General features: G+C 59.9%; 1 protein-coding gene across 1 annotated transcript; it reads left to right on the top strand.

Annotated features, from left to right (window-relative positions):
* Positions 1 to 211: 211 nt before the first annotated feature.
* Positions 212 to 23525, top strand: LAMB3 (laminin subunit beta 3). The gene is made up of 22 exons (XM_064399024.1): positions 212 to 254; positions 911 to 1065; positions 9435 to 9549; positions 9689 to 9762; positions 9852 to 10031; positions 10771 to 10834; positions 11099 to 11274; positions 11665 to 11785; positions 11928 to 12116; positions 12196 to 12351; positions 12766 to 12965; positions 13983 to 14094; positions 14349 to 14721; positions 15592 to 15752; positions 16703 to 16911; positions 17991 to 18194; positions 19152 to 19296; positions 20094 to 20301; positions 21278 to 21419; positions 21532 to 21708; positions 22475 to 22628; positions 23021 to 23525. The coding sequence occupies exons 1-22, from the start codon at positions 212 to 214 to the stop codon at positions 23155 to 23157; spliced, it is 3495 nt and encodes a 1164-aa protein (XP_064255094.1). The 3' UTR covers positions 23158 to 23525.
* The last annotated feature ends 315 nt before the right edge of the window (positions 23526 to 23840 follow it).

Raw genomic sequence — 23840 nt, 5'->3', positions numbered from 1 at the left:
GGGGGCTCGCTGCATTGGAGGCAAATTCAGCTCCAGCACCTGATTTTCCTGTTCATTATTCTTGGTTTTTCCCCCACGCTCTTCTGTGCGGGTTAATTAATTAAAAGTATCTCCCTGTGAGGTGAGAAGGAAGCAGGACCTGGGCTGAGCTTTTGAACTGAAATTTTCTGCTCTTTTCAGCCTCGCTGCAAACTCCCCCAGCTGTGTCCGAATGGAGCCCTGCTGCCAGCTGTGGGCAGCGCTCGTGCTGCTGGGTAAGGCTCGCTCTGGGCTCCCAAAGAGCAGGGCACAGCTGGCCAAAGAGCTGCTGGATCACAGTGCTGGGGGGCAGGAGGCTGCCCTCTGTCCTGAGCTGCAGGGCTGGCTCTGGGACTGGGGAACACCTCCAGGGCTGGTTCTGGGACTGGGGAACACCTCCAGGGCTGGCTCTGGGACCAGGGGACACCTCCAGGGCTGGTTCTGGGACTGGGGAACACCTCCAGGGCTGGCTCTGGGATCAGGGGACACCTCCAGGGCCGGCTCTGGGACCAGGGCACACCTGCAGTGCTGCTCAGTTCGATGGGCAAGGCACAGAGCATCCCTGCAGCCCCAAACCCTGGGGCCAGGGCAAGGAAGTGTTTCGGAAGTAACTCTTAATACAAAGCGCTATTATTAAAAAAAATAAAGGTTTCACCTCAGGGTGAAACACCCTTCTCTTGGTTGGCACGTGCACTGGGAGGGTGTTCCTGGTCACGGCTGGTTTGGTGCAGTGGGGCAGGTTGGTGTCTGTGCCCCCAGCCCTGGGCACGGCTGGTTTGGTGCAGTGGGGCAGGTTGGTGTCTGTGCCCCCAGCCCTGGGCACGGCTGGTTTGGTGCAGTGGGGCAGGTTGGTGTTTTTACCCCTGCCCTCAGCCCTGCTCCCCTGTTGCAGCCGCCCCGGGGCTCCTGGCAGCGCAGAGAGCCTGTTCCCAGGGAGCCTGCTACCCTGCCCCCGGGGACCTGCTGCTGGGACGGGCCCCTCACCTGAGAGCCTCCTCCACCTGCGGCCTGAGCAAGCCTGAGACCTACTGCACACCCCACGGACAGGTACTGCACACCCCACGGACAGGTACAGCCCCCAGCCCACACCCAGAGCTCCCCAGGGGTGGGAAAGCCTCTGTGTCCCTGCCCTGAGCACTCCCTGCAGCCTCTGTGTCCCTGCCCTGAGCACTCCCTGCAGCCTTTCTGTGTCTGCTGTTAACCCCAAAGTGCCCTGGGAGGAGCGCCGAGGGTTCAGTGCAGGACAGGCAGACAGGGTTTTGGAAGGGATGCTGCAGAGGAAAGGAGTGGCAGCTCTCCAGTGGGGCAGTGTTTTCTGCAGTGGAGCCCAGCTCCTGTGAGTCAGCCTCGTGGTTTTAATTCCCCTGCAAACTGGAGGCCAAGATGTGGCTGTGAGTGGGTTTGTTGTGGAGCCAGTGGTGTCCTGGCTGGGCTGGAGAGATTTCCCCTCGTCCCTGAGCTCAGGGTGTGAGCACTGAATGCTCCTGGATGCTGGGCTGGCTGCAGCTCTCTGCTCCCTCAGGTCCCTTTCCAGGCTGACAGTCACAGCCAGGCATTTCCTCCACTCCCTTTTTCTGGAGCTCTTCTGCTGCTCCCAGGGATCAGGATTTGTGCTCACAAATAAACCCTTACTGCTTCCTGTTGCTTAATTCGTTTTTCCTTCCAAATTTCTGCTTACAGATGAGGAAAAATGCTCAGAGATGTGCCTCTGAAAAGTTCATGTAACAGTGATTTTGGCAGTGATTTATATTTGAGAAGGGGCCGTGGGGGCCTTGTGCTTGGGCAGTGAGGGAGGACGAACCTTGATGGGTCTGCTCATGCTAAGAGCAGCTGGAATGGGCTGGCTGCCCCCTTGCCTGACCCTGGGAGCTCTTTCAGAGGGCATTGCTGTGACCCTCTGCATCATTTGAATCTCCGAAGAGGGGCTGGACCCCTGTGCAGGCTGTGCAGGAGTGACCTGCAGGCTGCAGGGCTGGAGGGAGGGCTGCTGGGGGAAGGCAGGGACAGGGCTGCAGTTGTCTCTTCCAGGCTACAAATCCCAAATCCATTTGGTTCTCATGTCCCTCGTCCCTTGCCTTACAAGTACCAGGGTTAAAGCTGGCATTGTGTTGAGCTGGATTCTCCAGTTCTGGCTCTGGGAATGGGCTCTTCTCTTCCTTACACTCTGCTCCTTTCCTTTATTGAAATGAGACATCCAGAGCTGCTGAGAGCAAATCCCCAGATTTCTGTTCTGCAGCTGTAATTGCTGATGGAGGTTTGATTATTCCAGCTCTTAACTCGGGACAAATCCCCACGGCTTCAGCATTTCCTAATTCTTCCCTCCCTTCCTCTACTTCCCTAATTTAAGCCAAACTGAACTCGATTTCCCTATTCCCACCCTATAAAAAGCAAGCACGTTTAATTTATAGACTCCGAGGAGCCTTTTTTTGGTTACAAGGCTCGCTCTTGTTCCGTTGCCAAATAGGTACAAATCCGGGGGTGCTTTTGCAAGCTCAGCAGAGGGCACGGGACCAGGGGTGGCTGCGGTGCCCGGGGCTGCCAGCGCTGCTCCCTGGGGGCTCTTTTGCAACCCTGGTGGCCACTGATGGACCGCAGCCTCTGCTCCATTGTCTGCCCGGCTCCGGGCCCCTCTAACCTTTATTCTTTGCCCTGCCCCTTGCTCCATCCCTGGGTGGTGGGAGAGGAGCGGGGCGCTCAGCCCGGCCGGGGCAGGGCAGGGGGAAGGACTCGGGCTCAGGGCAGGACTCGGGCTCAGGGCAGGACAGGGGGAAGGACTCGGGCTCAGGGCAGGACTCGGGCTCAGGGCAGGACTCGGGCTCAGGGCAGGACAGGGGGAAGGACTCGGGCTCAGGGCAGGACTCGGGCTCAGGGCAGGACTCGGGCTCAGGGCAGGACAGTGGGAAGGACTCGGCTCCTGGAGCCACCAGGAAACTGGAAATGAGAGGGGAAAACGAGCGAGGCTGGGTTTGGGGAGTGGCAGGTGTGATGGGCTGAGGTGAGCTTCAACCTCGGAGCTTTATTGAACTCTGGAATGGATATATCAAATGTATCTGAAATATTTTAAATATAAAGGTATGCACAGCGCTGGGGAGCAGCCCCACTGTACCTGCAGCCAGGGGAGGCTCAGAGTGCCTTCCACAGAGCCCTGAGCATCCCTGTGAGATCCCGTGCCAGGGAACAGGGCAGGAGGCAGGGCAGGAGCAGAGCTGGGTCCTGTGCTGCTCCTGGAGACTCTGAGTCCTCACCCTCCAGCCCTGGCAGACTTTGGATGTTTAAAATGTTCTTTGCGTGGGATTTTCTGCCTGCCTCACCTGAGCTTTGTGGGCACTTACTGCATGTGGAGGCTGGGCAGTGCCCAGCTCGGGTGTCACGGAGCCATCCAGGATGAGAGGATTGACAGGAGAGGTTCCAGAGGAACCTGGGGCAGCCAGGCAGGGAGATGTGAGCCCGCTGGGCTGCTGGCACAGCACAGGGGGCCCTGCTGCTGATGGATGGTGGCAGCTGCCTGGCAGGGCGGCTCTGCAGCATCTCTGGAGCCTCAGCACCAGCTCCTCTTTGGCTGCTTCCAAAAATACCGGCCAATGCCTGCCAGGAGGGCAGTGCCAGTCAGGTCTGGGCTGGGCTGGTGCCTGCATCTGCTGGGCCACCTGCCTGAGTCCCTCAGGGAGCTGGGAGCCCACCCCAGCACTGGAGCAGGCAAAGCTGTGCCTGCCAGCCCACGCACAGCCACAGCAGCACTGGGCAGGAGCAGGGCACCCCCAGAGACATTGGGCAGGAGCAGGGCACCCCCAGAGACACTGGGCAGGAGCAGGGCACCCCCAGAGACACTGGGCAGCAGCAGGGCATCCCCAGAGACATTGGGCAGGAGCAGGGCACCCCCAGAACCCCTGGGCAGGAGCAGGGCACCCCCAGAACCCCTGGGCAGGAGCAGGGCACCCCCAGAACCCCTGGGCAGCAGCAGGGCACCCCCAAAAGCACTGGGCAGGAGCAGGGCACCCCCAGAGCCACTGGGCAGGAGCAGGGCACCCCCAGAGACACTGGGCAGGAGCAGGGCACCCCCAAAAGCACTGGGCAGGAGCAGGGCACCCCCAGAGATACTGGGCAGGAGCAGGGCACCCCCAGAACCATGACATAACCGTGGCTGGATGGCACCGAAGCGTGGCTCTGGTTTGGGTTTCCCTTTGTCCAGCCAGGGCTTTGCCCTGCCTGTCTGTGCTCCGGAGGGGTTGGGGTGAGCAGCAAGCACGGGCTGCTCTGTGTTTGTCTCACCTGGCACCCGGGCACGCCCTGCTCCCTGCTGCAGGATGTGCCCCTGCCTGCCCAGGGAAAAGCCTCCTCCCCTCTCTGCTTCTCGTTTTCCTGGCCTCAGGGCTGCAGGCTGGCACACGCTGGGCACATCTCCCCACTGCCTGGCACCCTGCATGGGGTGTGGGATCAGCTGGTGCACTTTGGGGTTTGCAGCCTGTCAAACCATCCTGGCAGACTTCAGATGAAGTTTTGCTGGTGTGAGAACAGATGGGGCGAGGAAAACAGCACCCACGAGCTGGCTTGGAAGAGAGGGAAAGGAACTTCCTTTCCTTAAAACTCATCCCTGGGAGGTTTGTCCCACTCCGGCCTTTACCCCATCCCTGCTGCCCCCCTGAATCTGGGGTAAAACCAAGGTGGATCTGGGGTAAAAGCAAGGTGGATCTGGGGTAAAGCCAAGGAGAATCTGGGGTAAAACCAAAGTGAATCTGGGGTAAAGCCAAGGAGAATCTGGGGTAAAGTCAAGGAGAATCTGGCGTAAAAGCAAGGTAAATCTGGGGTAAAACCAAGGTGAATTTGGGGTAAAAGCAAGCTGGGGGCAGAGCCCCCTCTCTGTGGTTCGAGCATAACCCAGAGCTCGTTTTCAGTGTCATTTGCCACCAGCCACAGTGACACTGATGTCCTGGCAGAGAATCCCAGGCTGGGGCTTTGGGGTGTCCTGTGTGGGGCTGGGAGCTGCACTCGGATCCCTTTGACCTCCCTGACTCTGTGCTGGGTCTGTGCCCCCAGATGTTGTCCCAGTCCAGTTCAGGGAACACCAGCTGCTCACTGGGAAGTTCAACCATGGTGGCAGAGCCACGGGAGCTTCTGCTGCCTTTTGCCATGGCAGGGGAATGGATTTCCTCCCTGCCCCAGGAGCCTGCAGGTGCCAGGGCTGGAGCAGAGAGCCGTGCTGCACAGGGGGGCTGGAAGAGGGAATGGCACAACCTGGCCTGGCAGGGCTCTGCCCCCCAGGGAGCCTTGCTGCCCCTCATTGTTTAATGACCCCAAATCTCTGTGTGTGTATAAACTCCCACAGTTTCCAGTGTTCCCAGGTGGAACTGGGATGGTGATCGCTGTCCCTGAGGAATACTGGCAGTGCAGGAGCTGCCTGGGGGGCTGAGTGCCAGCAGCTGGCTGGCACCGTGCCCTGTCCCTGCTCAGAGCTGGGACCCCCAGGCCCCGCAGCCAGGAGAGGTCTCTGCTCCATGGCTGCACGGCCCAGCTCCCCTCTCTGCTGGTGAGAAAGTGCAGTTATTCTGGGCTCTGCCCCTGTGCCAGGAGGTTTTTATTTCAAGGGCTCTCTGCTCATGTTCAAATGGCAGCAGGAGCTCCTGGAATAGCTTTGGCCAGGGGCCACCAGGTTAAGCTGAGGGGGGTTTGCTGCCCCTGCACGAGCAGGGAGGCTGCTCAGGAGCTGGGCCACGAGGGCAGGGCGGGGGGAGAGCAGCACAGACCTGCACACTGTCACGCTCAGCCACTTCCCAGTTGCTCTCTGTGCACTTTTCCCCCTTCCATTTATTTCTGAGACGTGACTCTATTTATTCTGAGCACAGGAGTTTTCCCTCTGTGCTGTGAATTCTCTTTCAAGAGTCTGGAATGAATTCCCGTTAATCCCAGAGCCTCCATAACCCATCTTTTGGGTGTCTGGAGCAGCTTGGGGGCACAGAGGGCGAGAAGTGATTTCCTTGCAGACCCACAACCCCTTTTACCTCCCTGAAACAGCCCTGTCACCCTTCCCAGCAGAGCCTGGCAGGGAGGGGAGGCTGTGCTGGAGCCAGCAGTGCCCAGAGCAGATCCAGAGCTTCCCTGCCTTGGGGCACGTAGCACTGCAGCCCTGGGTGCTCCTGGCCACCCAAAATGTGAATTATGGAGCCCCAGAACAGATTTAAAGCTTCCCTGCTTTGGGGCACGTAGCACTGCAGCCCTGGGTGCTCCTGGCCACCCAAAATGTGAATTATGGAGCCCCAGAGCAGATCCAGAGCTTCCCTGCCTTGGGGCACGTAGCACTGCAGCCCTGGGTGCTCCTGTTCACCCAAAATGTGAATTATGGAGCCCCAGAACAGATCTAAAGCTTCCCTGGCATGGGGCACGTAGCACTGCAGCCCTGGGTGCTCCTGGCCAGCTCCCAGGGCTCCTCTGAGCCTGGTCAGGAAAAGAAAAGGCAAAGAGCTGGGAGAGGTACGTGCTGCTGGAGCTCTCGTCGCTCCGGGCTGTCATTTTTGGTAATTGCCTCTGTCCCAAGGAACTTTGAGACACATAGTCACAGCTGGTAAGAGCAAACCCTGCTGTTGTGCAATGCAGGGGTTTCACAACTCACTCCCAGCATGTGGAATGGATTTGGTTTCCAGTGTTAATTTTAGTCTTGATTAAAAAACTGAAGAGAAAAAAAAAAAAAAAAAAAAAAGGAGATTTTTGCAGCCAGCAGAGCCCTGGGCTGCCTGGGAAGGGTTTGTCTCACAGCCCTGAAGCTTCATTTTGATTTAGCACCAGGCTGGAGTGGGGCTGCTGGGAGCTGCCCCTGCCTGTGTGAATGGTCTCACAAGTATGCACCAGTCACTCCTAATGAATAATTTAGCCGAGATTAACCTTTCCCCTCGCAGAAAACCTTCCTTTCTCCTTTGCTAAGCACAGTCAGGACTGGTGGGAAGTTTAATCACCGCTGGCAATTGTTCACTAGATTATTTCTGTGGATAATTCCTGCAGCTCCCTGACAATTTGCTGCTCGTGGCCATTATCTGAAATGAGTTCTGTCTAATCCTGATCAAATTATTTGTGATTCTCACTGGCAGAGCCAGGGAAATGGCATGATTATAGATTTTCAGTGCTGTGTTTGCTTACTTTGTGATGTTGTTATAAATACTGCCGGTTGCCAGCTCCTGTGCTGGGGTATTTATAGACACAGAACATAAAGATTGTGGAAAATGTGGAAACAGATGGGTTACAAGTGAGGATCTCAGTGTGCCCAGCTGGGGAAGGTTCCAGCCTGGACAGAGCAGCCTCAGCTCTGGGCTGTGTGAGGAACGAAACCACAGATTCACTTTTGTAAACCACAAATTAACTTTTAAAGGGGAAACCATTAACTGGGGTGTCACTGTGGCCCAGTGGCTGCCACCCTGCTGCCTGTCCCTTCCCCATCCCTGTCCCTCCCCATCCCTGTCCCTTCCCATCCCTGTCCTTCCCAGCCCTGTCCCTTCCCCAGCCCCACGAGGGGCCCTGTAGGGTTTGGGTTGGATTTGGCTCCTCTGTTTTAAGCATCCCGTGGAAGGTTTTAGCACAGGGTGCCTGTGCAGTGCTGCTTGTCACTTGTCACTTGTCACCCTGCTCAGGCCCTGAAAGCTGCTTCCCCCCTGGGGTCCCTGCATGCCCTGGAGTCACCTAAAGCCACTGCAGCCCCTGCCAGCCTTGCAGAGGTTATCTCATTGCTCTCCCCGTGCCAGCTGTGCCCCTGCCAGCCCCAGCCCCCCTTCTGCAGCCAGGGTGACATTTCTGAGCCATCAGGGCTGACTCCTGCCATCTCTGGCACGCTCTGCTCCATCCTCCCTGATCCCCCTGGGAGGTGGCAGTGTGACAGACGTGTCCCACTGCTCCCTGATCCCCCTGGGAGGTGGCAGTGTGACAGACGTGTCCCACTGCTCCCTGATCCCCCTGGGATGTGGCAGTGTGACAGACGTGTCCCACTGCTCCATTATCCCTGATCCCCCTGGGAGGTGGCAGTGTGACAGACGTGTCCCACTGCTCCCTGATCCCCCTGGGAGGTGGCAGTGTGACAGACGTGTCCCACTGCTCCATTTGGGAGGCTGTTCTGCTGCTCAGGCCACTGACACCTCAGGCTCCCAGAGGTTTTTTTGGGCTGAGGGAGATGATGCAGCTCCAGTGCCCTGTCATGGGACACCTTCCACTGCCCCAGGCTGCTCCAAGCCCCATCCAGCCTGGCCTTGGGCACTGCCAGGGCTGGGCCAGCCTCAGTTTCTCTGGATAACCCATTTTTCTCCAGGCTGGAGGTGCTGAACCCTTCATTTCATGGTCTGGGCAGCATCTTCCCCCTCCCAGTGGTCTCTGCAGTCCCTGGCCCAACTCCAAGTGCTTCAGTTGGGGTCTGCCTGTGTCCCCTGGGATGCTGCTGTGGGCTCTGGCACCATCTCATTCCCCATCTCCTGATTCATTCCCCATCTCCTGATTCCCCATCTCCTGATTTCCCATCTCCTAATCAATTCCCCATCTCCTAATCAATTCCCCATCTCCTGATTCCCCACCCCCGGCCCTGCCCTGCCCACCTTGGTTTCCCCCAGCTGTCTCCATCCCACTTTCCTGGTGGTCCTGGCCCATCCTGCTGTCCCCCCCGAGCCTTGGCCGCTGTCCATCCCCTCCCCGCTCCCGGCTCTTGCTCAATCTCTCCCTGGGGCTCTCTGCCCGTTCCTGAGCCGGCGCAGGACCCTGTGGTGGTGGCAGCTGGTGGCTGCAGGAGCCTTGCCTGCTTAGTGACAATCTGGGTATTTGTTTGCTCCCGGGGGATGATTTTCTGCAGCCCCCGCGTTCCCCGTGCTGAATCTCTGTTTACTCCTTGGGCTACTTGCTCAAGTGGAGGGCTGAACTTTGAGCCACTCGACTTCCCACCCCCTGGCTTCTCACCCACCGCGAGCTCTGCTCGGCTCCCCGGGGAGAGCCCTGGGGGCTGAGCATCGCCGAGCCCTCGGATAGGAGAGAAAGGCCCTTCTGTTCACCAGACAGCCCCTGGGCTCTGTGGAAAGGGCAAACCAGTCCTGGAAGGCTGCAAAGGGCTTTCTATCCAGCCTTGGTGCTGTGGAAACCAGGGGGGTTGCTTAAAAAAACCGCAATTTTGATGGCTCGCCAAAAATCTGTGTTAGTCAAAAGCGTTTTGGGTTTAGTTTTAAGTCCATAAAACCTTGAGCTGTGGCTTTCAATACAGTTCTTAGTCCATAAAGCCTTGAAAGCTGTGGCTTTCAAGGTGTGGAGGGGAGCTCTTGAGGCCCGCGTGCTGTCAGACTCGCTGACCGTGGTCCTTCAGCTCTCTCTAATTGGCCTCAGTGAACCCACCCTGCCCTTCTCCTCACCCCGAGGCCTTTCCAGGGGCTGCAGGGGTGGTCACTCCCGCTGTCCTTTCCTTGCAGTGGAGCATGAAGTGCTGCAGGTGTGACTCGAGGCTGCCCCACAGCCACAGCGGGCACCGCGTGGAGAACGTGCTGTCCTCGGCCGGCCGCGCGCGCTGGTGGCAGTCCCAGAACGGTGAGAGCCACCAACTGCTGCCCACAAATGTGCCACGGGAGAGCAGGGAACGCTGCTGAGCTCCTGGCTGGGAGGACAGGAGGAAATGGCTGTCACTGTCCCCAGAGTGTCCCCGTGACCGTGCCCTCTGTGCCCGCAGGTGTGGAGCGCGTGTCCCTGCAGCTGGACCTGGAGCAGATGTTCCAGCTGGACAGCGTCGTGCTGCACTTCAGGGTGGGTGTCTGGGGCAGCTGCTGGCTCGGCAGCTGTCACCCCGTGGTGCCAGCCCCGGTGCCAGCCCGTGTGCCTGTCCCTGCCCGCAGTCGCCGCCCGCAGCCATGCTGATCGAGCGCTCGCTGGACGCCGGCAGGACGTGGCAGGTGCTGCAGTACCTGGCCTCCGACTGCGCCACCGCCTTCCCCCGCGTGCCCCGCGGCCCCCCCGAGGGCTGGCAGGACCCCCGGTGCCAGGAGCTGCGGGGGCACCCCCTGCATGGGGGCACGGTGGGTACCGGGCGTTTGTGGCAGGGACCCAGGTTGTGGTGGGTGGGAACACGGGATGGCCTGGGAGGCTGGCACACCTGGAGAGGGGTGGGAGCCTGGCACACCTGGTGAGGGATGGATGCAGGAAGCCTGGCACACCTGGTGAGGGATGACAGCCTGGAACACCTGGTGAAGGATGGGGAATGGAAGCCTGGCACACCTGGTGAGGGATAGGGGATGGAAGCCTGGCACACCTGGTGAGGGGTGGGGATGGAAGCCTGGCACACCTGGTGAGGGGTGGGGAATGGAAGCTGGCACACCTGGTGAGGGATGGGGGATGGAAGCCTGGCACACCTGGTGAGGGATGGGGAATGGAAGCTGGCACACCTGGTGAGGGGTGGGGAATGGAAGCTGGCACACCTGGTGAGGGGTGGGGAATGGAAGCTGGCACACCTGGTGAGGGATGGGGGATGGAAGCCTGGCACACCTGGTGAGGGATGGGGGATGGAAGCCTGGCACACCTGGTGAGGGGTGGAGCCCGTGGCACCCAGCAGAGCTGAGGGCGGCCCCTGGGAAGATTCCTGCTCTGCAGGCACACCTCTGCTGCTCTGTGACAGGCGGGCGCTGTGTCCTCTGCAGCTCTGAAGGCTGTCCCTGTGTTTAGTGAGGTGCAGAGGCAAGTCCAGAGCACAGTGCCCAGAGCAGGAGCAGAGGGCAGCTCGAGTTCCCTGATTTTTAACCTGTTTTCTTTCCCTCTAAGGTGAAATTCAGTGTCCAAGACCTGGGGTCTACAATCAGCTCCTCTTACAGCCAGGCCATTGAGCGTAAGTGATGGGTCTGCTCCAGAGCCGAGCAGGGAGAGGGGAATGGGGCTCCTCGTGCTTCTCCTGCCGTGAGGGAGGTGCTGAGCTGGGGTAACCCCGGGGGGAGCCTGAGCTGCACCTCTGGGTGCCACAGAGCAGCACTTGGTCTCACCTGCTGCTCTCTGTGCCACTTCCTCCTTCCCGTGCTCCAAGCCCTCCCCACCCATTGCAAGGAGCTTCTGTGGGCACCCGCCACCCCTGCCACCCATCCCCTGTCCCCAACAGGGCTGGCACCCTTCACCAACCTGCGCATCAACTTCACGGAGCTGCCCCACATCCCACGCCAAGGCTACCACTCGCCCAGCACCTTCTACGCCGTGACGGAGCTGCAGGTGCTGGGGAGCTGCTTCTGCCACGGCCACGCCGAGCGCTGCGGCCCTGAGGGGGACCAGCACAGCACGGTGAGCTCGGGCTGCCAGGGGCATGGGCACCGTGGGCAGCTCGGGCTGCCAGGGGCATGGGCACTGCTGGGATGGCTCTGCCATGGGCCTGGGCACCACTGGATGGCTCTGCCAGGGTCCTGGGCACCGCGGGGATGGCTCTGCCATGGGCTACCAGGGTCCCAGGCACTGCTGGATGGCTCTGCCATGAGCCTGGGCACTGCTGGGATGGCTCTGCCAGGGGCCTGGGCACTGCTGCGGTGGCTCCACTGCCTGCCGGGGGTGCTCCTTGGGGCATCTTCGCCACAGTGACCGGACACGGGCTGGGGGAGGCTCTTTCCTGGCCATGAACTGTGAGGCTCCGTGCTGAGCCGCTGCCGCAGTGAGGGTGACACGTTGTCTGTGCAGCAGGTCCCTGGGCACTGCGTGTGCCAGCACAACACGGCCGGGCCGCACTGCGAGCGCTGCGCTGCCCTGTTCAACGCCCGGCCCTGGGCGCCCGCCGAGGACAGCGACCCCCACGCGTGCCAGCGTACGGCCAGAGCTCCCCCCGCCCCAAATCCCTGTCACGGGTGTCACTGTGCCACTTGGGCACCCTCTAGTGCCACCGCTGCTCGGCCGGCGGGGTTTGCGCGGTGCCAGCTCCAACGGAGCCGTGTGCTGGGATTTTTTAGGATGCGACTGCAACGGTCACTCGTCCTCGTGCCACTTTGACCCCGAGCTGTACCAGGCCAGCGGCGGGGCCAGCGGGGGGGTGTGTGACAGCTGCCAGCACAACACCGAGGGCAACAACTGCGAGCGCTGCAAGAGCGGCTACTTCCGCAGCCCGCGGCGCGAGCTGAGCCACCCCGAGGCCTGTCTGCGTGAGTGCCCCCCCAGAGCCCCCCAGACCCTTCCCCAGGGCCTGCCCCCTCAGCTGCGACCTTTCCTGCCCCTTTGCAGCCTGTGAGTGTGACCCGGATGGCACGGTGCCCGGCTCTGTCTGTGACCCGGGCACGGGGCGCTGTGTCTGCAAGGACAACGTGCAGGGCGACCGCTGCCACCTCTGCAAGCCGGGCTTTGCCCAGCTGGCCGGTGCCAACCCCGCTGGGTGCCGCAGTGAGTACCCCTGGGACACCCCCTGCCCCGGGGTGCCCCCTCCAAACAGGAGCTGTGTCCTGCCCAGCTGTGGTTTGGCGTTTTCAAGCCAGGGCCCTGTTTTGTAAAGGTTTATAAAAGCTCCCTGCTCAGTCTGGGGGCGGTTTCAGGTGTAAGTTTAGCAAGAAGCAGAGGGTGGGTGGGGTTTGGGGGGTGCAGCTGTGCCCCCAGGGCTCAGGGGTGATTCCACGCAGAGCAGGGTGGGTGGGGGCACTGCTGTGTCCCCCGGGCTGGGGATGCTGAGTCCTCTCAGGCTGCAGCGTTTGGGGGATGCTGCCAGAGCTGGGTGCAGATCTCCTGAGCTCGGGTGGGGAGGGAGGGAGGAGAACCCCCCCTTGGGCGGCTGCGGGCTCCTCACACCCCTCCCTGTTGCAGGGTGCACCTGCAATGCCCTGGGGACACGCCAGGACACCGCGCCCTGTGACGGCGACACCGGGAGCTGCTTCTGCCTGCCCAACGTGGTGGGCAGCGACTGCGGGCAGTGCGCGGCCGGGCACTGGGGCCTGGGCAGTGGGCAGGGCTGCCAGCCCTGTGCCTGCCACCCCCGCGGCTCCCGCAGCCCCCAGTGCAACCAGGTACCCCCGGCCTGCTGGAGCCTCAGGGGCTCCTTTCCCTCTCCTTTCCCTCTCCTCTCCTCTCCTCTCCTCTCCTCTCCTCTCCTCTCCTCTCCTCTCCTCTCCTCTCCTCTCCTCTCCTCTCCTCTCCTCTCCTCTCCTCTCCTCTCCTCTCCTCTCCTCTCCTCTCCTCTCCTCTCCTCTCCTCTCCTCTCCTCTCCTCTCCTCTCCTCTCCTCTCCTCTCCTCTCCTCTCCTTTTCCTTTCCCCTGTGCTTGCTCTGTTCTCTCCTTCCCAGTCCTCTGGGAGGGGCTCTCAGGGGCTGAGCTGCAGGGACCAGGGTGTCACTGCCATGGCTCTGTGTCCCCTCTCTGGGGAGCTGCCAGAGCACCAAACCCACCTGCTGGGTGGCTCCTTTGTCCCGTCCCATCCATAGGAGCCTTCACAAAAAGTGCTGTGTGTTCCCCAGCGCATCCCACTCCTATTTTCCTCCTCCTAATTCTTAGAAAACACCACGACAGACTATTCAGGAAACTGAAAGAAAGTGGTAATTATTGAGGCAAGATTAAGTCGCTTTAACAAGCCTGATATTTATCAAGGAAGTCCTAATAAGACATCTTCATCCAGGCGAGGGAAGTTAATTATGCTCATTTGTCAATGAAAAGCATGCGTGCCACTTCAGGCTTAAGAGGCAACTGGGAAAATTAAAGTTAAATGCAAAAAAACCCAAACCATGACAAATTCTAAGAGCCTAAGATAGGCTCCAAATGAGCTCAGCGTGGGGCGGAGACCTGAGATGGCAAAGCAGCTGCTCGTGGGCGATTGCTTTGTTTTTGAAACAAGGCTGAGCACCCTCCTGGTGGTGCTGGGGCTGTTTGGAGCCTGTTTGCATCCTGTGTCTGAGCTGCAGCCTGGCACGGGCACCTCGGGCATGGCCTGGGCATGACTGACAGGAGGAAATGGTCCATGGGTGGTTTTGGTGGTCGTGAGCAGCTGGGGGAGAGCTGTGCCAGGCGTCCCTGACGTGCTGCCCTCTCAGTTCACAGGACAGTGCCCGTGCAGGGATGGCTTCACAGGACAGACGTGCTCGGCGGCGGGGCAGCAGCAGTGCCCACCCCGCCACTACAGGGATGCACGGGGCGGGTGCACAGGTACTGCTTTGGCTCGCTGCCCGCTGAGATCACAGATTTACCCACCCGTGCCCTCCCAGCGAGTCCTGGGCCCCCCTGTAGGGTCAGGGCTGTGCCAGCTCTGGGGGGGTCTTCCCATCCTCTGCTGTGCCAGCTTTGTCCCATGGGAGGGATGTCAGCTTGGGCTGGGGCTCATTAACCCTAATTGAGGGGCTGATTGTATACAGATATAAAGTTATTCACCACCACCTTCTCCCTCTGTCTGCCTGTCCCAGAGTGTGACTGCGACTTCCAGGGCACGGAGGAGGCGGGCTGTGAGCAGGCCACGGGCCGCTGCCTGTGCCGCGCCGGGGCGGCCGGGCCGCGCTGCGAGCGCTGCCAGCGCGGCCACTGCGCCTCGCAGCCCGGCTGCCAGCCGTGCCACCCCTGCTTCCACGCCTACGACGGGGACATCCAGGCCCTGCGCCGGCGCCAGGCCGGCCTGGCCAACGCCACAGCGCGGCTGCCCGCGGGCACCGGGGGCTCCCAGCTCGACCCCCGCCTCTCGCGGGCACAGGGCAACCTGCAGCAGGCGCTGGGCATCCTCGGCCACCCCACTGGCACGCAGCAGGGCCTGGCCCAGGCGGGCAGCGCGCTCGCTGCCATCAGGTGAGGGATGGGTGCTGCCCGTGGGGCACGGGGAGCTGCTGGGGTGTCTCTGTGAGCTGCTTGTGTGGGTTCTGCTTTGCTTCTGTCCCTGCCGTGCCTGGCTCTGCTCATGAGGGGAGCAGGGCAGCAGCAGAGCAGCTCTTCCACGTGTGCCCGTCCCGCTTCCAGGTGTGCCAGTCCCGCTTCCACACGTGCCTGTCCCATGCACAATGTCCCCAAGGCAGGAGGAGCATGGGCAGCCTGCGTGGTGGCACTCAGGGCTGCATGGTGGCACTCTCAGGGCTGCGTGGTGGCACTCTCAGGGCTGCGTGGTGGCACTCTCAGGGTTGTGTGGTGGCACTCAGGGCTGTGTGGTGGCACTCAGGGCTGCGTGGTGGCACTCAGGGCTGCGTGGTGGCACTCTCAGGGCTGTGTGGTGGCACTCTCAGGGCTGCCTGGTGGCACACAGGGCTGCATGGTGGCACTCTCAGGGCTGCGTGGTGGCACTCAGGGCTGCGTGGTGGCACTCTCAGGGCTGTGTGGTGGCACTCAGGGCTGTGTGGTGGCACTCAGGGCTGCATGGTGGCACTCAGGGCTGCGTGGTGGCACTCTCAGGGCTGTGTGGTGGCACTCAGGGCTGCATGGAGGCACTCAGGGCTGTGTGGTGGCACTCCCAGGGCACATCCAGCATTCCTGGTCCCTGTGTGGGCACAGCCCTGCTGTGGAGGGGCTGTAGCCCGGCTCCTCTCTGCAAACCTGCGGGGCCCTGGTGTGTGCTCGGCTGTCTCTGGGCTCACAAGTGCCCCTTGGCCAGGTGCTGGCAGTGCCCCAGCACAGGTGGCCCTCTCAGCCCTGCTCTCTAATTCCCACTTTGTTCTTGTTCTCTGCCAGGGAGCAGCTCCGAGGCATAAATCCCGACCTTCATTTCCTGGCTGACACTGCCTCTCTGTCGAGGGAGCTGGAAGCCCTCAACAGCAGCTTGTTTGTCACCAGCTCCCAGTACCAGAGCAAGAAGACCCAGTTTGAAAGCAGCCGCAGCATGGACCTGTCAGGTACAGCTCTGCAGCTGCAACATCTCTTAATTTGCAGTCATTAATCTACCTCGGCGTGGCTGCCTGGGGTTTTTCGCTGGCTGGTGGGTGAGAAGGGGATTTTGACCTGCTGGCAGCCTCAGAGCAGCAAACACATCTCCTCTCAGTGAGGGTGCTTCCCACGCAGCCTGGCCATCACCGGGGCCTCACACTGCTGGGGATTGCTCTGGTGTTTTGGGGCTGGCAGCTCATTCTGCGTTCCCGTTCTGCACCAGGACAATCTCTGCTGCCAGGGAGGGGTGGGAAGGGGACAGCTCTGCTGGGAGAGTGCCACTGAATCCATGAGGCAGCAGAGAAGGGCTGAGCACAGATGGAAGGGATGGAGGGAGGGGAAGAGAGCCAGGCCAGTGTCAGACATGGGGAGGAGAAGAGTTAATTAAGCCCTGTGACGATGCTGGTGCTTGCTGCCATGAGTCCTGCCCCAGCTCCTTCTCGCTGCTGTCCCCTCCCTGCCACAGCACACAGCTCGGGGACGTGCCAGCTGTGCCCAGTGGCACCAGGACAGTTCTCTCTGCACCTCTCTGTCTGCTCAGAGCTCCGTGTCCTGGCCACCCTCTTTCCAGCCTGTGCTGGGGGGGAGCCATGGGGCTGCTCGGGAGCTGGGAAGAGGCTCTGAAATCTGCCCTGCCCTGCCAAAGGCCAGGATCAGCGAGTGTGCCTTGGCTGGCCTCAGTTGAGTTTCAGCCCTGAGTTCATTTTAGACTCCAGCCCTGAGCTCAATCCTTCAGGAGACCCTTGAGGGAATGGCTGAAAGGTGTTTGGAGCTAAGAGGAGTTTTTGGTGATGCCTTGGTGCTAATCCTGCCCCCTCCCCTGTGCGGGAATCCAGCGCAGGGCAGAGGCAGTGCCTCCCCGAGGGGCTGTGCTGCATTTCTGACTCATTTGTGCCTTTTATCGCCTTGATTCCCACAGGAGCCTTCCAGACCATCCAGTCTGCCTACCGCAGCTCGGGCAGGGCCAGCAGCCTGGCCGCGGGAGCCCCGGGGCTGCTGGCCCAGGCCAGGGAGAGCCGGCGCAGCGCCCAGGGGCTGCAGGGGACCCTGGCGGGGGACACGGCCAAGCTGCTGGCCCTGAAGGGCGAGCTGGCCTCGGCCCCCGACCTCACCCCTGTCATCAACCAGGTGAAGATGCAAAGCGGGTTTTTGACTTGCCCACAGGGCGTGTCTGGCTCTTCAGGGGGCCCTGCAGAGCTCAGGGGTCCCACCCTGCAGAGCTCAGCGGTCCCACCCTGCAGAGCTCAGGGGTCCAGGGTCCCATCCTGCAGAGCTCAGGGATCCCACCCTGCAGAGCTCAGGGGTCCCACCCTGCAGAGCTCAGGGGTCCAGGGTCCCACCCTGCAGAGCTCAGGGGTCCCACCCTGCAGAGCTCAGGGGTCCCACCCTGCAGCCCTGCACCTCTCCTCAGGCACGGCAGGACAGAGCCTGGCCACACAGACTCGGCTGCAGAGCTGGCTGAGCACCCCCTGCCCGGGGTCACAGATCCCACAGCACTGCCCTCCACCCCCTCCCAGCCTGTCCCTTTCCCTCCAGGGACTCTCTCCTGTCACTTCTTGTGTCTCCAAGACCCCCTTAATTTCTGGATGAGCTTTCTCTTATTTCTCCTTCCCTGCTTTGTTATTGCCATGGAGACCCATTTCGGTGTCGGTTGCTGTGGAGACCACCAGCCTCCCCTCTCTGCTGCCGGGGGCACCGGCACGTTCTGAGCCACCAGCCTGGCCAGGCTGGGCACTGCTGCGCTGTGAGCCCGGGGGCAGCTCTGCCAGGTGCCAGCCTTAGAGCTGCTGCTGCTCCCGGGGCTGCTCGTGCAGCTCTCCCCCAGAGCCAACGGGGCACAGGGGTGGCTCTGCAGAGGTTTGCTCCATGCAGATGTGCTGTTACTCACCGTGAGCCACTGGGCCTGGCTCCTGCTTTGTTTCTGCTGCAGCTCGGGCTGGTGATGCCATGCTGATGGGTGGGCATCCAGCTCTGCCTGCCCTCCTCTGACTGGCACATCTCCAGTGGTTTGTGCTGTGCCTCCTGTGTCAGTGCCAGCCCGCTGGGCTCCCTCCCATGCCCACACAGCTCCTGCAGCATGGGCACAGCAGGTCCCAGCTGCCTTGGCAGGGTGTGCCATCCCTGCGGGGCTGTGTTTGCCTCCCTGCGGGCACCGAGGTGTGTCCAGCCGGGCGCTGCCCAACCCCAGCTCTCCTCTCCCTGCCCAGGTGTGCGGAGGGGCCCGAGTGGAGCCGTGCACCCCTGCCCACTGCCAGGGGCTGCTGTGCCCGAGGGACAACAGCTCTGTCTGTGGGGCTGGCCGGCCCTGCCACGGCCTCTTCCCGCTGGCCAGCGGGGCCCTGGCCGCGGCCGGGCGAGCGGCCAAGGAGTTCAGCAGCCTGAGCGCCCGGCTGAGGGACACGGCACAGCTGGTGAGTGTGGGCACTGCCCACCCCTGCTCAGACCTCTGCTTGCCACGGCAGAGAGCGAGGAATACCCACCTCAAACTCTGCTTGAGGCTCAACCCCTTGGGCAGCTTCAGAAATCCAGGGATTTTGGAGTGGGAGCTCCCTGCTGTGGGTGGGTCCTGCCTCCCAGCTGAAGGCACTGGACACAGCACAAGGGAGCCTCTCTCCCTCCTGGGTTGGGATCAGTGTGGCAGAAGGGCTGGGAAAATGGAAAACTCTCGGATTCTGCAGGTTTGATGCATTCAATGCAACCAGAGAGAGTTCATTTAGGGTTAGGGCTCTTGCAGCTCCTTTCTGTGCCTTGCAAAGAGAAAGTGAGGTTTCAAAGTGATTCAAAATGCGTTTCAAAGGTGTTTTTAAAAGCTGAATGGTGCTGCCTCTCTTTGAGAGCTTCCTTTGCACACCCAACCCTCACTCTTTGACATCTACAGCCCTTTGAAGCTCTGGCACAGTGAGAACAGGGAATAGCATCGTGCCTGGCCCAGGCCAGAGCTGAGGCAGGGCTGTTGTGAACACCCCATGTATGGAGACATGAGGCTTGACTCCATGTTTTCAGAAGGCTGGTTTATTATATTATGATATATATTATATTAAAATACTACATCAAATCTGTACTAAAAGAATAGATAGAAAAGATTGATCAGAAGGTTTGAAAGAACAAGAACAGAATGCCCAACAAAATCTTGTGACTCTCAGAGTCCAATGCAGCTGCATCTGTGATTGGCCATTAATTAGAAACAACAACCTGCCCCAATCCCAGCTGCACCTGTTGCATCCCACAGCAGCACACAGTTATTGTTTGCATTTCTTTCCTGAGGCTCCTCAGCTCCTCAGGAGGGAAAAACCCTGGCAAAGGATTTTTCATAAAATATCATGGCTCTGGAGGGAGCAGAGCCCCCAGCAGGTGATTTCTGTGTGCAGATTGAGACGACGGAGCTGTCGGCGAGCCGGATCCAGAGCAGCACGCGGCGGCTGGCGGAGCAGCTGGGCCAGAGCAGGACGCAGCTCCAGGGCGACGTGCGGCGCGCGCGGCAGCTCCTGCAGCGCCTGCGCGCCTTCCTGGCAGGTACCAGGCCAGGGCAGGGCTGGGCAGGGCTGCAGCCTGCCTCCTGCACGGCACAGCTGCTCCGTGCAGTGCGCAGGCATCACTGGGCTTGGAACAGGCCTCCAAGGCTGCGCCCCCTCCCCAGCCCAGAGCAGGGAGTGCCACGTCCGGGTGGTCCCTGGGCGCTCCAGGGATGGGGGTTTGCAGCCAGCAGTGACCTGAAGCACAGAGGTTTTCTGGCCACGCTCACTGATGCAGACAGACAGACAGATGACCCTTCTCTGGAGCAGGCTGTTAATCAGATGAGGATTCCTTGTTGTCCTACAAGCTGATGGGATGACTTATTGTTCACGGACAGATTGTAATAACATAATGAGCCTCCTGAGCATTAGCTGAATAAGAAAATCAGGTCATTTGGTGCTGCCTGGTGTTAATGATGAGTGAAGATATTTCTGAGCTAATCACAGGGCTAATGTCCCTTGGGCTCTGCCTGCTTCTGATTTATTTTTATTTGTGAAATGAAAAAAGGCTTGTCTTGAAACACACCCTCATCTGCTGAGTGAGGGCTGCCTGACTGCTCTGGGCTCAGCCATGGTGTTAGCATTGCCAAATTCAAGGTATCATTTCAGCTGTTTCCTGAGGGTTTTGCTGGTGTGAATGAGCAGTGCGTGGAATTCAAGGAGATGATTTCAGAAGGGATCCTGGCAGCTGTCTGGGATGAGGAGATGTGTGTGAGACGTGCATGGGTGGCTGCCCTCCTCCTCCCTTGCGTTTGCACTCCCACCTTCCCTGACGCCGTCTGTCTGCTGCCTCTGCAGACAAGGACACGGATCCTGCCTCCATCCAGGAGATCAGTGAGTCAGTTCTCTCCCTGCGGCTCCCCACGGACGCCGCTGCAGTCCGGAGGAGAATGACCGAGATCCAAAAGCTGGCGACGGAGCTGCAGTGCCCCGAGGACATCCTTGCCCAGACGGCCGAGGACGTCGCCAGGGCCAAGAGGCTGCAGCAGGAGGCAGAGCAGGCCAGGTGGGTGGGGGTTCAAGGCCATTGCCAGCTGAAGGTCCCTCGGCTGGGCTGGAACTGGTGGTTTTCAGCTGGGCTCAAATCTTGCTCTGCCCGAGCTGTCCTGACTTGCACAATCTGAAGTTTTAGGCCGGGATCTTCTGTGTCCATCCAGTGCCTAAAAGAATGAGTCTGCAATCTCCAGACACCTCCCAGGGGCCCCAGTGCGAATAAATCTCCCCAGAATAGATCCTGTTATAGATTTCAGGACAAGAAGGGCTTTATGGAAAGCAGAGGAGGCTTTTCTCTTATCTCGAGTGCCTGTGCTGGGAGATGACTGCATTGCCCTGGTATTAGCTGATATTGGTGACCTACATCCTAATTGCACAAGAGAGCATGGGGACAGTTAATGGGCTATTTGTTTTCTGGGTGAAAGTTGGGACGATTATTCCACAGCCCCTTAAAAAGTAATTACAGGGTGTCCTTGCCAATTTGGAGCATCTGCTTTGTCACAAGTTGACTTGCAGCAATACCCCAGCGAGAAGGTCAGCAGGATAAAACTGTAAACTCCTTGGCAGGGTCTGACACCTGCTTAACCTGCTGGAAGTGATGAGACAGGGGAGCCTGGCTTTCTCCAGGGCTCTGTCACCCGGCCCAAGCAGTCCCACTGTGAGCAGAAAACTGTTCATTGGAGCTGCTTTCCCTTTGACACCTTGTCATGCCCCATAAAATTAACATTTCTGACTAGTTTGAAGGAAGGTGTTTATCCCCCCTTCTTAGTTTATCTCCTCTGCTTGAGGCTGTGAAGCAGAACTGATGTTCCTCTCACAAGGAAACCTGCTGGAGTCCACATGTGTGGGTTTTGGGGGTGGGACATCCCGACCTTCCCAGCAGCAATCCTCTCCTGCTTCCCAAGCTCCCTGATTTTACCTCTGTGACCTCGACACCCAGTCTTTGCCCTCATCACACTCATCCCTGGCTGCTTCCCACCTTTCCCCAGGAACCGGGCAAACGCCGTGGAGGGCAGCGTGGAGGAGGTGCTGGGGAGCCTGCAGCGAGCCAACACGGTGCTGCTGGAGGCCCAGGGGGCCCTCAGGGGCTCGGGCTCCTCGCTGCGCTTCATCCAGGAGCGCGTGGACGAGGTGAGGGACACCCGTCAGAAACGACCCCGAGTGCCTGTCCCCCCTCCTTCAGCTGGCACTGGGAGGGCTTTGGATGTGACTCCCCTCCTGATGGGGCTCCTTCTGCCCGCAGATCGAGGCTGTCCTCGGGCCAGCTGAGAAGAACCTGGTGGCCATGGGGGCCGGGCTGGCCGGGCTGGCCGGGCGGCTCTCGCAGCTGCAGCACAGCACGGAGCAGAACCGCCTGCGGGCCGGGGACACGCGGGACACGGCGGGGACAGCGGCACAGCAGGCCAGCAGGGCCCAGCAGGTACCAGATCACAGCGGAGCCCAGTGGGGCCCAGCTCATAGCAATGCCCAACAGATACCAGCTCACAGCAGTGCCCTGCAGTGCCCAACTCACGGCAGGGCCCAGCAGGTACCAGCTTACAGCAATGCCCAGCAGGTACCGCCTCACAGCAGGGCCCAGTAGGGCCCAGCATGTACCAGATCATAGCAATGCCCAACAGATACCAGCTCACAGCAATGCCCAGCAGGTACCGCCTCACAGCAGGGCCCAGCAGTGCCCAACTCACAGTAGTGCCAGCAGGTACCAGCTCACAGCAATGCCCAGTGGGGCCCAGCAGGTACCAGCTCACAGCAATGCCCAGCAGGTACCAGCTCATAGCAATGCCCAACAGGTACCAGCAGGTACCAGCTCACAGCACTGCCCAGCAGGTACCAGCTCAGGGTGTGCCCGCTGCCAGCACAGCAGGGCCCTGCTGTGCCCTGGGCAAGGCCAGGACACCTTCCTGTGCAGTCATGGCTGCTGAGCTGTCACACCACAGCATCCCCCCACTGCTGAACCTCTCCAGAGCCATTCCCAACCCTAAGGCCCTTTGCTGGGAGCTCATTTCTGTCTGTCCTGCCTGAGGCAGGGCAGCTCGTGGAGCTGTCGGTCTGTGGCTGCACCACAAACCGGCACACGTTTGGTACCAAAGCTCTGGTGCAGTATCCATTCAATATCCAAACAGCATCCAGCACTGGAAACGCCCCTCTGCTGGGTGTTAGCTGCAGCGTTTGTTGCCTTTCCCCAGGCTCTCGCCCAGGTGAAGGAGCTGTACTCGGAGCTGCAGAGCAGGGTGGGGCAGGGCCCGGCGCTGGGCGAGCGGGGCAGGAGGGTGCAGAGCATCGGCCAGGAGGCACAGGCGCTCTTCCAGGAGACCGTGGCCATCATGCTCAGGATGGAAAGTAAGGCTCTCACACCCTCTCAGTGTCATCGTGCCCTGGGGAAGAGCTTGGGCTGCTGTAATGAGGGACACAGCACTTTGGGCAGTGAGAGGGTGGGGTCTGGGCTGGAGCTGGTGGTGCTGTGCCAGGAAATTGAGAGTTTTCAAATGTGCCACCATGAAGGGAAGCCCTGCCTGCAGTGCCACTGTGCTCCTGTTTTCCTCCATGCACTCATTTCCATTTTTTGGCATTCAGAACTCACGGGAGTGGTGTTTGGGGGTTGTTAGAGGGTGGGGAGCAGAGGGAGTGCAGGGTGTTGGTTTTCTTGCCCTGTCAGAGCTGTGCAGGAGTGAGGTGGAGGCTCAGCCCAACCCCACCATGTAACCCTCCCCTTCCCTGCCCTCTCTCCTCAGCTCTAGAGTCGGAAATTCAGGAAGGCAACAAGGCTCTGGTGTCCAGGATGTCGCGGCTGTCGGGGCTGGAGGAGAAGGTGGGAAAGATCCGGGACAACATCAAGAGGAAAGTCGCCTACTACGAGAGCTGCTCCTGAGCAGCCCCGGGCACTGCTGCCTCCTCTGCACACACCCACTGCTGCATTCATCCCACTTCCCAGCTGGAGCTCTCCTGTGCCCAGTATCCCTATTTTTAGCAAGTTAATTTTCCATACCTCTGGAAAATAGCTGCACTGAACTGCAGGAGCAGCCCCATGGAGGGGGCTGGACTGGCCAAAGCTGCCCAGTGGTTGGAGGAAAAAGGGGGAGAGACATCCCATGGCAAATAAACACATCCCCAGGTTGTTATTTCCAGAGGGCTTTATAAACCGGGAAATTACTTTTTTCTTCTTTTAGCCAATTCAAGCTCTTTAAGCTGAATTTCACTGTTCAAATTAAAGCCCTCCTGTGGGGTCTTCTAAAGCTTTTTATCTGTGCTGCAGTTAATTCTTCAAACATGCCATGGCTTCAATACTTCCCTCTGAGATCTTCCTTCAAATAAGCAGATCAGAGAAATGGAGAATTTTATCTCCCTCTGTACAACATACCTATATTTATGCAAATGAGAGAAACACAGGCTCATAGTCAAAGGTGAAGTCAGATGTCTTGTTTGATTTCCTGCCACAATCTTCTTATTTTCCACAGAACATTTTGCCAGAAAAACACCAGTGGGAGCAGGTCTGGGATGCACAGGGAAAGCTTTAGGAGAGACTTAACAGACCATTTCCATGTCAGATTTCTA

The sequence above is a fragment of the Passer domesticus genome, chromosome 25 (genome assembly GCF_036417665.1).
Source record: "Passer domesticus isolate bPasDom1 chromosome 25, bPasDom1.hap1, whole genome shotgun sequence".
NCBI lineage: Eukaryota > Metazoa > Chordata > Aves > Passeriformes > Passeridae > Passer > Passer domesticus.
This window is presented reverse-complemented; position numbering and strand designations above follow the sequence as displayed.

Bases quoted from the DNA above. Each gene is read 5' to 3' on its own strand.
- LAMB3 (XM_064399024.1), top strand. From the start codon at position 212: ATGGAGCCCTGCTGCCAGCTGTGGGCAGCGCTCGTGCTGCTGG. The intron at 10,032-10,770 runs GTGGGTACCGGG...TTTCCCTCTAAG, and splicing joins ACCCCCTGCATGGGGGCACG to GTGAAATTCAGTGTCCAAGA. The intron at 12,352-12,765 runs GTGAGTACCCCT...TCCCTGTTGCAG, and splicing joins CAACCCCGCTGGGTGCCGCA to GGTGCACCTGCAATGCCCTG.